We start from the raw sequence: 14,920 nt of genomic DNA, 5'->3' as shown, positions 1-14,920 counted from the left end.
TCCTCTCCCACTTGGCAGTCCAGCTGCTGGTCCGTTTTTAACTCACATTTGAGGAAGGAGGTGCAAACCATGGTTATTTCCTACTGTGGAGAAAGGCTTCCCGAGTGGGATACGTGCCCAGCATGGCAGTGAAGGTCCCTTTCATGGCAGTGGGAAGGACTGACAACTCCAATGATCCACTGCCTGACTTTTCAGGGATGCTGAGGAGCTGCTGCTGACGCTGATGGAGCATATGCTCCCTGCCGTTAAAATCAAGCTGTCCTTCCGTAAGGAAATGTTTTTTTTATTGTTGGCTGCTTGGTAGCTTTACTTCTTCCCTGTGAACAAATTTTATGATTCTTCTTCCCCACAAAAATGCTCTGGTAAGGGGAGAGGAAGGTGAAAGTGGCTTTTGGCAGTAAAAGAGTCCCCTCCCCTCCTTTGTTATTTTATTTTCATTTTTTTCTTTTTTGGCACATGGTGGAAAAGTCATTTGGTAGCAAATCTGACCCCCCCAATATGGCCTCCTTTCCCCTCTGGCTGGAGCTTTCCCCATCCTGGTCCTCCAGCAGAGCTGGCACATCTGGAAAGAAGTGTTTTTGGAGCGGGAGGTCCTGTCTGAGATGCTCCAGGAACGTTTTGTCCATCTGTGCATCTGAGCTGTCGGCGCAGGGGGACGAGCAAGGGAAAGCAATCAGCCTGGAACAGATACTGCTCCTGCAGGAATGGTGGTGGAGCAGGGGAGAAATTGTATGCAGCCGGAATATCCTAATGCTTTTCCCCTCTGTCTTTGGGAGGCCTTCTCAGGGTAATTAAACACATTCGTATGGAAAGGCTGTGCAAAAAAAAAATCCCAACCGACCCCAAACCACCATTTTTCTCTTTTTGGTTGTTCCAGAAATAGCAGGGAAGGCTCTGCCTGGACTTTGCAAGAAGCAAATGTCTTCAGCAAGCTGAGAAACCTTCCCCAAACCCTGCACACCCCTGGCAAGAGGCCACCTCTGTCAGCCATCCCCCGCTCATTCATGCACCATATGTGCTTAAATCTCTCGCTGAGTCCTCTCTCCCCCTCTTCCTGACAGGGAAGGATAATCCTTATGCATTTATTCCTGGCAGCAGTACCGGGGATCTGAAGGAGAAATAAACTGCTGGGCTGTTCTCTGCAGTGGCGCCTGAGCCTCCTTGGGCGCCAAGCTCAGCAAAGGGCTCTCCGGGAGTACAACACTCCCACCTGGTGATGGAGGTAGAGCCGGCTGGGTAGAAGAGCTCCAGGGTTTCCCCTTCCATCTTGCTTCTGGCTGAGTTTCCTCTGTTCTCCCCTTGTCTCTTTGAAAGTGGTTTTCAGAGATGCCCTGTGTCTGGAAGTCTCTCCATTCCCTGGGCAGATAAAGCATCCCAGTACCCAGGGGATGGCAACTGGGTGCATGTGGAACAACCCTGGCTTCCTCAGGCAGGTGCCTCCAGCACGGGAGCTGGTAGGTGTGGGGATGGGGTCTTCCTGAGATGCCACCCACATTCCTGCCAGCACTGCAGGTTCCAGTGGCCCCTCTGCAGCGTGTGGTCCAGCCAAAGGGACTCTCACCTGGAGAGAGCACCTTCTCCACTTGGAAGCGGGTTGGCCTGTGGGTGCTGTAGGAGCCAGGGCTATGGCTAATGATGGCATCTTGCATCCCTTCAACACTACTGCATTGTCTTCCATTTGGGGAGAGGAGGGGGCTCTCAGGCAGACGCTGCTGGGTGTGGGGAGGGAGAGAGTGTGGAGCCGTCAAGACTCATCTCTCATCCTGCTTCTCTCCCTGTAAAGGTCACAGTACCAACCTGGCTTTTATGGCAGACCTTTAAAAAATCTATTTTGTCCCTGTCTGGGAACCCTGACCTATTTTGCTTTGCCATTTCCCATGGCTCCCAGGAGTAGCTGTTGCGGGCTGAGCCTGCTGCAGTCAGGTGTGCTGCCTCTAACCCCTCCTCCCATCCTTACCTCCAGCATCTGGCCCTTTAATAACCATACAGCACTACGCCACAGAGAGTAGAGTTTAATTCTCTACTGTATTTCAGCTATAATTAGATTTGTATTTTTTCGTCTAATGAGCTGCATTTAATGAGCCTCCACTTAGTGGCAAACTTTCGTTTCCTGATAGGCCATCAAACCCTCTTGTCTGAAATCCCTTACCACACACTTGGCAGAATTTTTGTGGGTTTCCAGAACAATATAGCCAAGTTTCGGATGCTTTGACTTTTTTTGTTTTGTTTTTTTAACGCAAATATTTTCCCCGAGAGAAGTAGAAGATGTGTCTGATCCCTTTTGGTGGTTCGTCCTTTGGAGTTTTTGGAGTTTGTCCCATGGGATGTGTGGTAGGGTGCCTTAGGACACCAAGGAAGAGCAGGCAGGTGCCCGAGTACCGCTTTGCAGCACATGGTTTCAGCCGTGGCTTCACGGAAAGCTTCTCACCCGTGGCTGGAGTAACCCCGAGGTTAAGTCCTCAAGGTGGGCATGGTGATGGTAATGTAGGGGACCTGGGCCCTCCTGCCTCTGTCAGAGCCTGCTCCCCACTCTGGCTGGCAACGGCAGCTTCTTTTGGCTATATCTGTGTTCCCCATGCTTCTGCTTTTCCCTCTCTGGGAAGAGGTGTCCACCTGTGGGGAGGTGGAGCCCACAGCATGGGGTCCTTCATCTATTGAAACACACTTAATTTAAGGTGTGTGAGTTTTCTCAGCCAAGCCATTAGACCTATCTGGGTGCTTAAGTGCGTTCTTGGACTGCATCCTACTGCCTTAGTGTGCTAAAGGTGTTGTCAGCAGGACCAGAGATGATCTGGAGGAGGAGTAGGTGCCCACCTTCTTCTCAGATCACCAGTCACTGCTGTCTCTGGGAGGTCAGTGGTGCACTTGCCTCTGGTGCAAGCCAAGTCCCAGATGCATTTTCTTCCTACTACAAGACTCGCTCGATTTTCCCATGCTTCAACAGGGGATACTTTAGCTGGAGGAAAAGAGTAAAATGATTTGTACTTTTCAGAGATTCAGAGCCGAGCAGTGAAAAAAATCCTGAGCGTTTTTTGACAGCCGCTCCCTCTCCCGTGCCTGTGCTGCCCCACAGCTGCCGTGCACGGCTGCGCTCTCCCTCCTCCAAGGCTGGCCCCAGGAGGAGCCTGGAGGAATCTGTGATTTCCTCTTTCAGCTGAGCAGTTCCTCAAACTTACAGGAAGGGCTTCGACGTCTCCTCCTGCATCGCAGTGTTGGGAGAGGCGGAGGTGCAGGTGGAAAGTCAGGTTTACCTGCTGATCACGGTGATATTCTAAAGTGCAGGGGTGGCTGGTGCCCAAGTCATTTAATTGAGAACAGTCATCCTGAGGCATCTTCTCCAACTGCTCCATTGGGAGGGAAGCCGAAGGTGGAGAGCAGCCTTGCAGGCTCCTCCACCGGTCCCTGCACACAGCAGCAGCTCCAGAGGCAGGTAGCAGCAGGGAGCTGGGCTGGAGCTCTGTTTCATTTAAGGGCTTCCAGTGAAATCGTTATTTCCAGCCTCAGGCCTGCTCCAGGAGGCTTCTCTGAGACAGGCCCTCAACCTCCATGCCTAAAATGCACCGACCCACCAGCACGGGGCCTGTGCCTGGGGCAGGCCAGCACTGCGCTTGCGTGGCAGGGGCTGCTGTGCAGCTCCCCTCCCTCTCCCCATCCCTCCACAGCCCCAGCCTGCCCGTGTCTCGCAGGAAATCTCCTGCCATGGCGGTTTCTGCCTCGGTCGCGGCATCACAGAGAGTCTCGTGTGGACGAGGGCGGCTGCGTTTCTTGCTGTGACTCACCCTCCTCCTCCCCCCTCTTCTTCCACAGCAACAGTTGGAGGAAGAAGCAGCCAAACCACCAGAGCCTGAAAAACCCATCTCCCCTCCTCCTATCGAGTCCAAACATCGCAGCTTGGTGCAGATCATCTACGACGAGAACAGGGTGAGTCTGGAAACGATGGAAGTACAAACGCATGATCGTGCAGTGTCACCCTGGCCAGGGATGGGAGGTTGGTAAGAGCCAGGTGGGGGATTCTCCTGGGCATTACCCCTGGGGTGGAGGCCACGGGAGGGGGATAGATGGAGCCCTGTCGGGACAGTGACCACAGAGGGCTGAGCCATGAGGAGCTTGCTCTGCCTTTGTGGATGAGCACTAATGTCTTCCGAAGAACCTGCCTGGGGGGTTTTCTGCGATCAGCCTTAGATATGAGGTGTTCAGGACATGCTTCAGACTCCTCTCTGTAAAATAGTTTGTTTCATCCTCTCCCCTGGGAGTGAACCTGGTCGAAAGCTGCCTCATAGGATGGGCTTTGGTGTGGTGGGGTGGGCTGCATGGATGGAGGGGGATGTCTGTGGTGCTCCAATACTGGCAGGCCAGCTACAAGCTCTCCTGGCTGCCCCTGAGCCCCCCAGGCTGGAGCGTAAGGGATGTGGATGCAGCCACGGCTGGATTTGTGGATATTGGATGCTGTAAATAGCATTAGCAAAGGTCAGGCTGGCATCCCTGGCTCTGGATCTCTGCCTTGACCGCTCATTTGTCAGCCGTTGCCTGTAATAGCAGCCCGAGGAGACATGAATTTTGCTGTGTGCATCGGAGTGATGCTCGGAAATTGGGCCCTTTGGTAGATAATCAAGCATATTCATTTTCATTTAGGTGTTGGATAAAAAGGATGATTTTGCATAAAAGGAAAACTACCAGTCGCTAATTATTTTGAATTGCAAGGCCTGCGATTTCACTGGGAGCTGCAGAAATCCAGGTGCCCAACTCCTAAAAAGAAAAAAAATCGCCTACCCTGCGCTCCCAGGCAGTGCAATTTTCCTGGTTTTCCTTTTTCCATCTCCTTCTCTCCCTGAGCAGTAGGAAACCCAGCACTGACACGGTCTGTCGTGCGAGTGGGTGAAGGCTGAGGTCGATGTGTTTGTAGCATTAGGAATCACCAGCTTTACAGCACTGGGCTTTGGGGGCAGGTGTTGAATGTTCCTCAAAGCCATTCTCACCACCAAGTGCCCTCTCTGGGGGTCTTGAGCTTGATGGCTTGTGCCTCCTGTGCAAGGAGTGAGATTCAAAGAAAGGAGCTCTCAAACATTTTTATGCCTTGAGCCTTATCCTCCTTGGATACTCTTGTGTAGCTGGACCATGTTACAAGGGGAAGAAATGGGTCATGGTGCTGAGGCAGGAGGGAAAGGAGATCTTCAGCCATTGCATTTCTAACAGGCTGCATCGTAGCAGTCCCTGTTAGCTGAAGCTGGCTCAGGGCTGAGTGTCCTGCTTTGTCACCTCTTGCTGCCCATGCAGCAGAAGGGTCACACATTCCCTCCCACCTCCCTGAGTCTCCCATCACCTTTTTCCATGGCAGACAGGGTATGCTCTCAAAGCCTTACCATGGCTCAGGGCAGTGCCTTGGGGTTGCTGCCCTGTTCCATGGGTGATGGCAGGGAGCGTGGAGAGCAAGCATGGAGTTCTACATTTCTCCTTCAAAGTGCATGGCCATAACACCTGGGACACTGTCACAAAGAGTGCTCAGAGCTGATGGCATCCCTTTGTCAGCGCTGGGCTGATCCTCAGAGCCAGCCTTGGTCCCAGGAGTGTTTCACTATTAACCTTCATGATAGGTGCACTTGTTCCAGGTGGGTGCTCAGCAAGTGAAGGTCACATCAGACACTGAATGTCTGCATAATTTCAAACCTGGCTTCGTGTTCGCGTCTGCGTGATCCCTGGGATGGGTGAATGATGATTCTTCCCTCTTCTTGTAAAGTCCCCTTGCGTGTAGCGTGTAACAAGCCTGACTGTGGGTAGGAGACTCAAACCAAACCACCTTCCCCTTGGCTTGACAGAAACCATAGCAGGCTGCAGGGAGGTTCCTCCTTTGGAGAAGGCAAATCTATCCATGGGCAATGGAGAGGTGACAGCCTTGCTGCCCCAGTGTGATGGCTGAGGCTGGGTGATGGAAGGACCTTTCGAGTACCATAGCTGGGACATGCCAAGCTGTGGGCTGCAAAGGAAGGGTGTGCTGAGCATTGCCTTCATTGTATGTGACAAAGGTGGGATACAGAATGCAATTGTCCTTCTAAAGAACATCCCGGCTTTCAGCCTTTCACATATTGGACACATTTGGGATGCAGTTTGGTGTTGACTGCTCTTACTGTCAGGCCAGGAAGAGAAAAGGTGGAAGAGGAAAGGACTTGGGAACAATATCAGTTGAGATCATGAGTGGAAAAGAGTGGCTGCTGGTTGGATATCGAGTTGCTTTGAGTGGGTTTGGTGGCAGCAGAACCTCCAGGTGTATCCACCTGTCTGTCAGACATGGGAGAGCCCCAGGCACTCTTGTGCTGACCCGCGGCTTTGCTGCGGCTTAACACTTAATTGCAAGGTGAGTTGGTAGGAGCAAAGAGCCATGAGCCAGATAAGAGACATATTGATCTAGAGTGGAGAAGGTCGCTGAGCCAAATTTTAAGCCTTTCTGCCTCTTCTGTGCTGTGGCAAAGCAGTGAAGTTGATGCCTCGAGGTCTGCTTGCAGGAAAAGCATTGGCAGCGGCTGAGCCAGGGCTCCAGCCCGCGCACAAAGGGAAGGAAAGCCGGATTTACTCGCATCTCTTGGCTTGTGGCTTGAGGGAGGCAGCGCACGGTAAGAAATGCAAATAAAAAGAGGATATTCAGCCCTCGGGAGGAGGCGAGAGAGCAAAGCACCCCAGAAGAGCTGGCAAAGCCTGAAATGATCTTTTAAAGAGCAATGTTGTGGAAGGGGCAGAAAGCCAGCCCTTGTGTCAATCCCAGAGCAGGTGGGAGCCGGTGGCTTCGTGGAGGGGCTTTCTGCCTGGCTCTGGCTTAATTTTTCATGAAGCACGGGTCTGTGCTTCACCGAGCACGCGGGTGCTGCCGTGCCCGTTCCCACCGCTCCTGCCAGGCTGGGCCGGAGTCGCACACTGCGTGCAGTTATACCCTGAACAAAGGAGAGACCAGAAACGGTCCATGGGAGAGGAGAGGTTACATGAGGACAGAGCAGCTAGAAACGCCGGAAAATCAAGTTAGCCAGCCATTCTGTGACCTACTTTCCTTTTGGCGATAGCTGTGGCTTTGCAGGCGTGAATGGTTTCTAATTTTAGCTTATGGTTCATCAGGGAAGTCTATATATTTTTCTCACCACCGGGCTGCATATGGATGAGGGGTTGGGATGCAGGTTGGCACTGGACTGTATCCGATTTTCTCAAAATTCAGGTTGGCTGATGCTAAATGCCCATCACGCTGCTGTTCCCTCTTGTGACCTACTTAACACGTACGATTTGAAAGTTCCTCGGTGTCAGGGAGGATAATTATGGAAAACATGACCTGTAATCCCCTTTTGCTACACTCTGCTGGACAAGTAATTGATTTCCAGAAAAAAAAGGTGACTGTACAGATTCTGCGGGGGAAGAGTGGAGGAGTGCGGTCAGATCCTGAACTGTGAGGCTGTGGTTGCATTTGGGAGGGCTTTAGGTGACTTGGATTATAGAGGGACAGTTGATACTCCATATCCAGGTGCCTCCTGCCCCTGGGGTATGTGCTGTCTGGAACCACTTCATCTGGTCTCCAAAGCTGAGCTGTGAAGTTGCACGCGAAAAAATACCTTTTGGGAAATCCTCGCAGTAAACACAGAGAAACCACACACCCCCAAGGCAAAATTTCAACTGTGAGTGCAAACTGTACCATTTCTGAAAGGATGTATGAAAATGGGAATTAACATTTTTGGTATTGTCCGTAGATTAAACTGAGAACAAACAGTGGGCAGCATTGTCAGAAGCATTTGAGGCCTATATTCAAAAGTGTGTTTAGTCCTTGAAGAGACAGAGCAATGTTTGAGAACAGTAATGGTGGCTAAAATCTCCGAGAGCATTTGGAAGGTGCCATGGGGAGCTCAGGGGACCATTTTGGCTGTAGGGTACTCGGGTGCAGAATAGGGTGTGTTTTGCAGCCCTGGTCATCCCCTCTTCAGGAGCCAGGTGCTGGCAGAGTGACACAGAACTACCTGGGGAAACCGGGTTGTGATGGATGCCTTGGTTGCTGCTGGAGGCTGACAGTGATGCACGTGTTGGGGATCTCCTGAATTAAACCCTGTGAGCGATTTTAGTGTCTCCCCTGCAGGGGAAAGCTGATCCCTGCTGGGTCTGGCACCTCAGAGGTGGTAGCTCTGTGTGACACAGCCTCCTTGAGGGCTTTAATTTGTACCTCTGGGATGTGTTACTGTACCAACAGAATTTAGCTTTCTTCCACATCAAATCCCCATAACCAGGGCAGATCATCTGTGTGTATTTTTAGCTGTGGCTTTATTCCGCTGGGCCATTCACGGGATTCCTTGCATCTGTCTTCCCTTGAAATCGATTGAACATACCTGGGCTTGAAGATGTTTTTGTGCTTTAAATGGAAATTTCCAGGTCCCTTGTTAAGAACGGAGAGGAGAGCAGTGTTTCTGTTGTTCCAGATGCTCTGTGCCTTTCCTGGGACATGGGGCTGGCTGAGCTCTCCTTGGCAGTTTGTCCTGGAGGAAGCTGCTGCTCAGCAGCACACCATGGCTTGGCTGGGTGAATTCTCTTTCAAGTCACCTGTGTGCCCAAAGTCCCCATCAGTCACCACACACCACATGCAAGCAGAGGTGCCTGGAGGTGCCTGTGCTGTCTCTCTGACCACTGTGGAGATGGAGCCCACAGGTGCCCGTCTCCAGCTCTCAGCGAGCCAGACGTGGGTGGTTGGAGGCTCCCTGCAGTCCTGCCATCCATCGGAGCAGCAGGACTCCTGCTCAGAGACCAGCAGATACAAAGCAGCTCCCTTGCTTGTGTCAGGCCTGTCCCTGCAAACGAGCACACGTCAGCTTTCCTCTGAAACATTGGCACTTATTTATCGGAGAGGGAGAGGTCGCGTCAGGACATGGCGTGACTTCGCCCTCCGCTGCCACGCCGGGGAGGGGACGCCACGTGCTGTGACCCACCGCAGTGTGGAGAGGGCTGGGATGAGTCCCCCCACGTTACCCCTGTGGGTGCCAAAGGCTTGGCTGCACAAGCCCACCCCTGCTCTACTGTCAGCCCTCCCTGCTCTGCTGTCAACCCTTGGAAAAACTGGGTTTGATGCAGTGCAGGCAGTGGAAGCAGCAGCAGTGTCTGTCTTGCTCTTGAGATTGAGCTGGTGGAAATCAATAAGATTAAATTTTAATTCGTTTTCTGTCTTGATGCGTGCTCTTTCAAAAGGGCACAGCTATCTATCTATAAATTCAGCATTATGCTGTAAAATTGGAATTCAAAGGATTGTTTGGAACTTTTTCCACCCCCTGCTGCTGTTGTGTCTGTGCAGAGCGTGTTCCCAGCTATCCGTTTACCCTCCTCAAATACCCTCATAAAGCATTAATGCCCCATCCATAAATAAGAGAATAAATAAATGAAGTCTTTCAGCATTGCAAAGTATAATCTCGCTGTTAACTAATCACAGACACTGAGTGTGACTCAGATCCTACAGGGATTTTATGTCTGTAGAACTCTGATTTTCTATGAACTCCTGATTTACATGAGAAAAGGAAGAATCAGGCCTGCCTTGTCAGCATGGAGCTGGCGCAGTAAATAAAACCTTATCAGTGAAAGTGCTTTTGAGTATTAAATCTGCGGGGTTTTTTTCGAATTATAGTTTACGTGGTAGTTGGGATGGGGGCATTTCATATTTGGCTGCTGAAAGGGCCTTGTTCGTTTTGCTTTTGTTTCTAATAACTTTTATTCTGCCTCATCGGGGCTCAGTGATGCAAAATGAGCTTCCAGATAGTCTGGAGGAAAACTGGAAAGGCCAGAATTCAGATGCTATTGACACATCTGCATGACAGTGAGATTTCCAAAAAGATAAAATTTAAACAAATAGCCTGGAGTCATTGAGAATCCTTTCAGGTTTTATTGGATTTTAAGGAAATTAATTTTTTAATGGTAGTGATGTCTATTTTTGATGTCTGCTTCTGAAGTTCCCAGTAGGTGCATTTACTTAGGAGCTTTGTCCATGACTAACCCAGACCAGATAAGGCTGTGTCCTGCATTTTCAGGTCCTGGAAATCAAGAGGAGAATTGCAGAGACCCCAAATCTGTCAAAGGGAGGAAGGGAGACCTTGCAACACAGCTCTGGCTCCTTGCGTTGGGCGACTGGAGCTTCCCCATAACTGCTGCAGCACCAAGACTTGGATTTCTGCAAGTTTTCTGTGCAATGCCAGTGCTTCCAGCAGTTTTGCAGTGGTGGAACGTTCAGCCACTCTTTGCAATGGCAAAGCCGTGCTCTTTAACCTAAATGTGCCTTTGAATGGCACCGTGACCTTGCAGACAACAAAGTGGGGTGAGAGGGCTGTTGGGTGAGTGGAAACCAGCTGTATCTGGGGGTTCCCCCACTGGCCATGGATGGGGTATGAGAGAGCTGAGGACCGAAATTGTCTGGCAGTGATTAGCCAAAGCCAGAGAGCAGTGAGTAACTGAAATGAGTTGGCTTGTCCTGCTCTGTGCAGAGTAGTTGGGGGCTGGTGTGAACACATGGCTACAACATAATGTTTCCTCCATTTTCTTACTATTTGTGATGAGTCATTTGTAACCCCCAGTGCATCCTCTGTTGGCCCCAGCCTTGGGGACAGGGCTCTGTCACCACTGGTGTGGTGGGGAGATGGCTCCAGCTGAGCAGAGGGAGGTTGGGGGAACGTCCAGGGCATCTGTGTCCATGGGCACCCCTGGAGAGCATCAGCCCCTGGGCCAGGTGAGAGGGGCCGGGCACATGCCACTGAGGCTGACCAGGGTCCCCTGATGCTCAGGAGCATTTGGATTCAAGGAGAAGGGAGGGCACTCGTCCTTGGGCTCCTGCAGTTGTGTTGGGAGCACTGTGGTGGCCATCCCTGCAGACTGTGGGAGCTGGGAAGGGAAGAGTGTTGGCTTCCCTTCCACAGTACTGGGGCTCATCCCACCTGCATTGTGGAGGGGGCAACGAATTGCTGGGGTGATTTGGCTCTCAGAGAGAGAATGCTGAGGTGCCTATTTTAAGTTTCTTCAAAGGAAAAAATTAGTACATATGGTCATAGGAATGATAAACTTTCCCTGCAGAACAGGCACTCCCAGCTTGTGGTTTGGTCCCAGCAGATCTTGGCACAGAGGTAGGGCCTTTGACCCCCCCACCCCTTACTCTTTGCTTTCCGCTGCATGTAAAAAGATGTCTCACTTGAGAGTTTTCATGATTTCTGCTGACTTCAGCCACACTTCTCCTGAATTTTGTGTTAAACGAAATCCCATTCCAGCCTGCCTCTTTGCCATGCTGCACCCACAGCTCTGCCTGTTCCTAAGACATCGTGCTGGCAGGACAGAACTTTTCCCAGCGCTGCCCTTTGCACAGTCTCCTGGCCCTGGAAGGCCTTTGCATATCTCCATGTGGGACATGCCTGATCCCAAATAGAAACCCTTCCATTCCCCAGCGCTGCTGCCTACGGGCTGCTATAAATAACCCCGGGAGCACAGTTCAGCTGCAGCAGCTTTGTGCTGCATGGAGCCATGGCTGGAGTTGGTCCAAGAAAATGCCGCCTCCTAATTTCAGATCCGCTTTCTCAAAATAACTCCCGTGTTTCCTTCTCTTCCATTTTTAAACTTTGCTTTAAGAAGAGCCCACGCAAAATCCCAGACTCTCCCTCTTCTGGTTTCGGATGCTCTCCTGCCTCGTGGGGTCCTCTCGTCATCCCCACGGGAGCTCACATGGCTGGGAAGTTACTTTCCTGCTTGCTTTCCCCCTCCCAAGCCTATTTTAAGTTTCTTCAAAGGAAAAACAAGGGGCTGGAGTTTGCTTTGGAAGCCAAATGTTTTTAGGCGAGAATGGAGATTTTCATAGTCTGCAGGGAGGTTTTTGTTGCTGGCAAAGATCTCTTTAGCTCCAGGCCCGTTGGAGAAGCTTGAGCCAGGGTAAGAGCGTGGTCTGTGTGCTGTGTCCCTGCCTGTGCCCCTGCTTGGGATGAGGGAGGTTCTCTAGGGGCAGGTGCTGCTACCTGCCACATCCACGAGTTCCATTCTGAATCTGTGGGCCCTGCAGTGTTTGTGGTTCAGACGTGTTTCTTGTGGCACCTCACTCCAAAATATGCACTTGGAGGACTGGTATGGGATAGGCTTCACCTCTTCACGTGAGTCGTGCTGAAACGCGCTCCAGAGGAGGTGCCCCTGCCCTCAGAAGTGCCCCTGGTCTGCCCATGCCAGTGCCAAACCCTGAGCTGCTGTACCAGAGCAAAGCACTCTGATGTAAATGGGAGCAAAATTCAGCCTCAGGGCTTTGGTCCCTCCATGAATGGCACTGCTCCAGGGCTGGAGCAGTATTTCAGGATTTTGTACAAAATCAAGAAAAAGGGTCTTTGCCTGCTGGCTGTGGAACTGCAGAGGGACTGTACAACTGGTGGGGATCCTTTTGCATCTCACCAGAGGTAATGGCTCAGGTTTGCTTCCCGATACATTTCTTTCTGTTAAATAAGAGGAACACAGGCATGGGTGGGATCATTCAGCAGATGTAGGATGAACCCTCTGGTTTCCTTTTGCGGGTCCCTCACTAAACATACTCCTAATGAAATCAGTACTGGAACTAAGTCCTAGGTGGCTGTGCCTTCGGAAAGGAAAGGATTTACCAGGGCTGTCACTGGTCTTCAGCAAAAGTCCTGCTGCTGCGGAAGATCTGGTGGGGGCTGCTTTTGCACCGGAACAGTTTGAGGTTTGCCTGAATTCTCCAGTCAGGCTTCTGGCTCACTGGCTCCTTAGGCAGGAGCACATCTCCCTGTGTCTGTCTGTCCTTACGGATGAGCCCCAGCATGGTGGGAACCTTCTGCTGGGTGTTCTGTGTCCTTCCCAATTCTGCCGCCAGCTCTCACCTCGCTCTGCCGGGCTTTTCAGACAGCTCGTTAAGGTTCTGCTATGATCTGATAAATGCAGCAAGGAGCATCAGCAATTACAGTGGGTGTCAAGTGTTAATTGGGCAGCTTTCAAGATAGAGGCATTTCTTTGTGTACGTACAAAGATATGACGTGCTCGGAATAGCTTCCCCTCCTGATCTTTCGTTCTGGAGACGTGTATATTGCAGTCGGTTAATGCAAGACAAATTATGCCATTCTTCTTGATTCGCCACATGTTCTGCCTATGGTGATTTGCCTCTGGCTTGTCTCATTAAGTTGTCTAAACATGGCAAATGCAGCAGCTGAACATACTCAGCTTTTTCTCAAAGTTAATCACATTGTATACATGGGCCTGCAACATCACTGGTCCCTTGCTGTGCCATCCACCTCTGCCAGGGCATCCTCCACCAGTGCTGGTGCCCAGGAGAACAGGCCCATGGTGGGACTGCCTGCCTTGAGTGGGGCTGCAATTTTCTACCCGTAATTATGCTAACTGCCATTAATTGGTTTGCTGCTCTCTGTCCCAGGTATGTGTCAAAATAATTTGGGTAAGCTGATGCTTCCTACTCGCCAGCAACCAATGGCGGGCAGGAGGGCGTTGGCCAAATCACCCCCTTGGCAGCAGATGTAGAGAGGTTTCAGCAGTTTTAATGACCCCCCCTGAAAATCTTGCCCCTTGGTTTTAATTCTGTAAGACTTCTGAATGCCTCAGTGCTGGTGTTCTCCGAGGTCAGCAGATTTTATAGCTTATGGAGACCAAAATATTAAGCTCTGGCTCAGAGAGAGCCATTCTTGTGTGATTAATTTTTCCAAGGGGCAGGTCCCTGGGCGGACTTGGCTCATTCCCATTAACGGAGTCAGGTGGGCAGTGGGAGAAACTTCATGCAGTGATTTTTGAAACCTGTGAACTCCAAGGTCTGCTGTGGGGAGTGCTGCAGATAACAGGCAAGGATGCCTTAACAGTGGGGCTGCTGCCTGCCTCGTGCCTACGTGTGGGGATGGTGCCAGAGTGGGCTCCCTGTGCGGTAACATCTCTCTCAGCCTCCTTGAAGTCGCTTCTAAATCGCAAACAAGCTTTGTGTCATCCCGACCAAACAGTAAATAGAGGAACTGGACATCTCCTGGTCGCCTTGCTGTGGTGAGGCACCTGGTGCAGGCTTTGCAGCTGGACTGGGGCTGGTTTTGGCCAGGGCCATTCGACTGGGGCTGTTTTCCAGGGCGCTGAGCCCGACCGGGGGCAGGGTGACTCACGCAGCTGCTCAGGGCCGACTCTGCTAAAGTGCATGCTGGCAGATCAGACTGTGTGTGTGGGTGTGCGAAGCCCTGGTGAGGTGCTTGCACACCTACAGCTGCATCAGTGCTTCTTGGCGCCGGTGGGGGGTGAGGGTGGACACGGGGGCAAGCAGCAGGGCCGTGTGCCAGCCTTTGGTGAGACATCCCTGTGCTGAGGCCCTGGGAAACTCATCCTGCCCTGAGCCAATGTCAAGGTGAGAGGTCTCTGCTGCAGGAGAGCACTGTGAGACGGACCCCTGGAGCTGAAATCCCTTCCCTGCCCTGGGGGATCTTCACCCAGGGTTTGCCAAGTCCCACTGGCTCTGCCACAAGACCAAACCCCAGCCCTAACCTGCTTCCCAGCCCTGGGGCTCAGCTCCCTGTTTTAGGCGTCTGTGGATTTTCTCTCTCCCCTACCCAAAAATAACTAAAACTACCTATTTTATCTGAACCTCTGAAAATCCATCTCCTTGTCCTCCTCGCTGTCAGGTATTTGGCTTTAACAGCTCAGCCTGTGGTGTCGGCAGTGTGCAGCAATCTGGATTTATCGGACTGTCAGTAACCCCCCTTGAACAGCCTGGCTTTGCGAGGAAATACTGTTTACTGAAAATGTCATCTTTTATTTAGGCTCTTGCTGCAGCCAACCCATGTCTTTTTTTCAGGCCTGTTTAATTAGTAACCACCGCACAGCCCCTGACACGTGTTCCTGGGTGGTTTTTTCCCTTTAATAAGCACTAGGTAGCTTGGCCGGGGGCGGGAGGGGGACGGAGAAGGGCTCC

The 14,920-nt window shown here is 51.6% G+C and overlaps 1 protein-coding gene across 1 annotated transcript in view; it reads left to right on the top strand.

The window, feature by feature from the left end:
• NCOR2 (nuclear receptor corepressor 2) overlaps positions 1–14,920 on the top strand; it is a 140,513-nt gene that overhangs the window by 22,450 nt on the left and 103,143 nt on the right. The window contains exon 3 of the mRNA XM_027689672.1: positions 3,808–3,921. Within this exon, the coding sequence (XP_027545473.1) occupies positions 3,808–3,921 (114 nt within the window). The remainder of the gene's footprint in view (positions 1–3,807; positions 3,922–14,920) is intronic.

Source organism: Neopelma chrysocephalum, unplaced genomic scaffold (assembly GCF_003984885.1).
Source record: "Neopelma chrysocephalum unplaced genomic scaffold, ASM398488v2 Primary Assembly neopelma1_77, whole genome shotgun sequence".
In the NCBI taxonomy this organism is placed as follows: Eukaryota; Metazoa; Chordata; class Aves; order Passeriformes; family Pipridae; genus Neopelma; species Neopelma chrysocephalum.
Note: the sequence above shows the minus strand (reverse complement) of the source record. Positions and strands in the feature narration are given on the sequence as shown.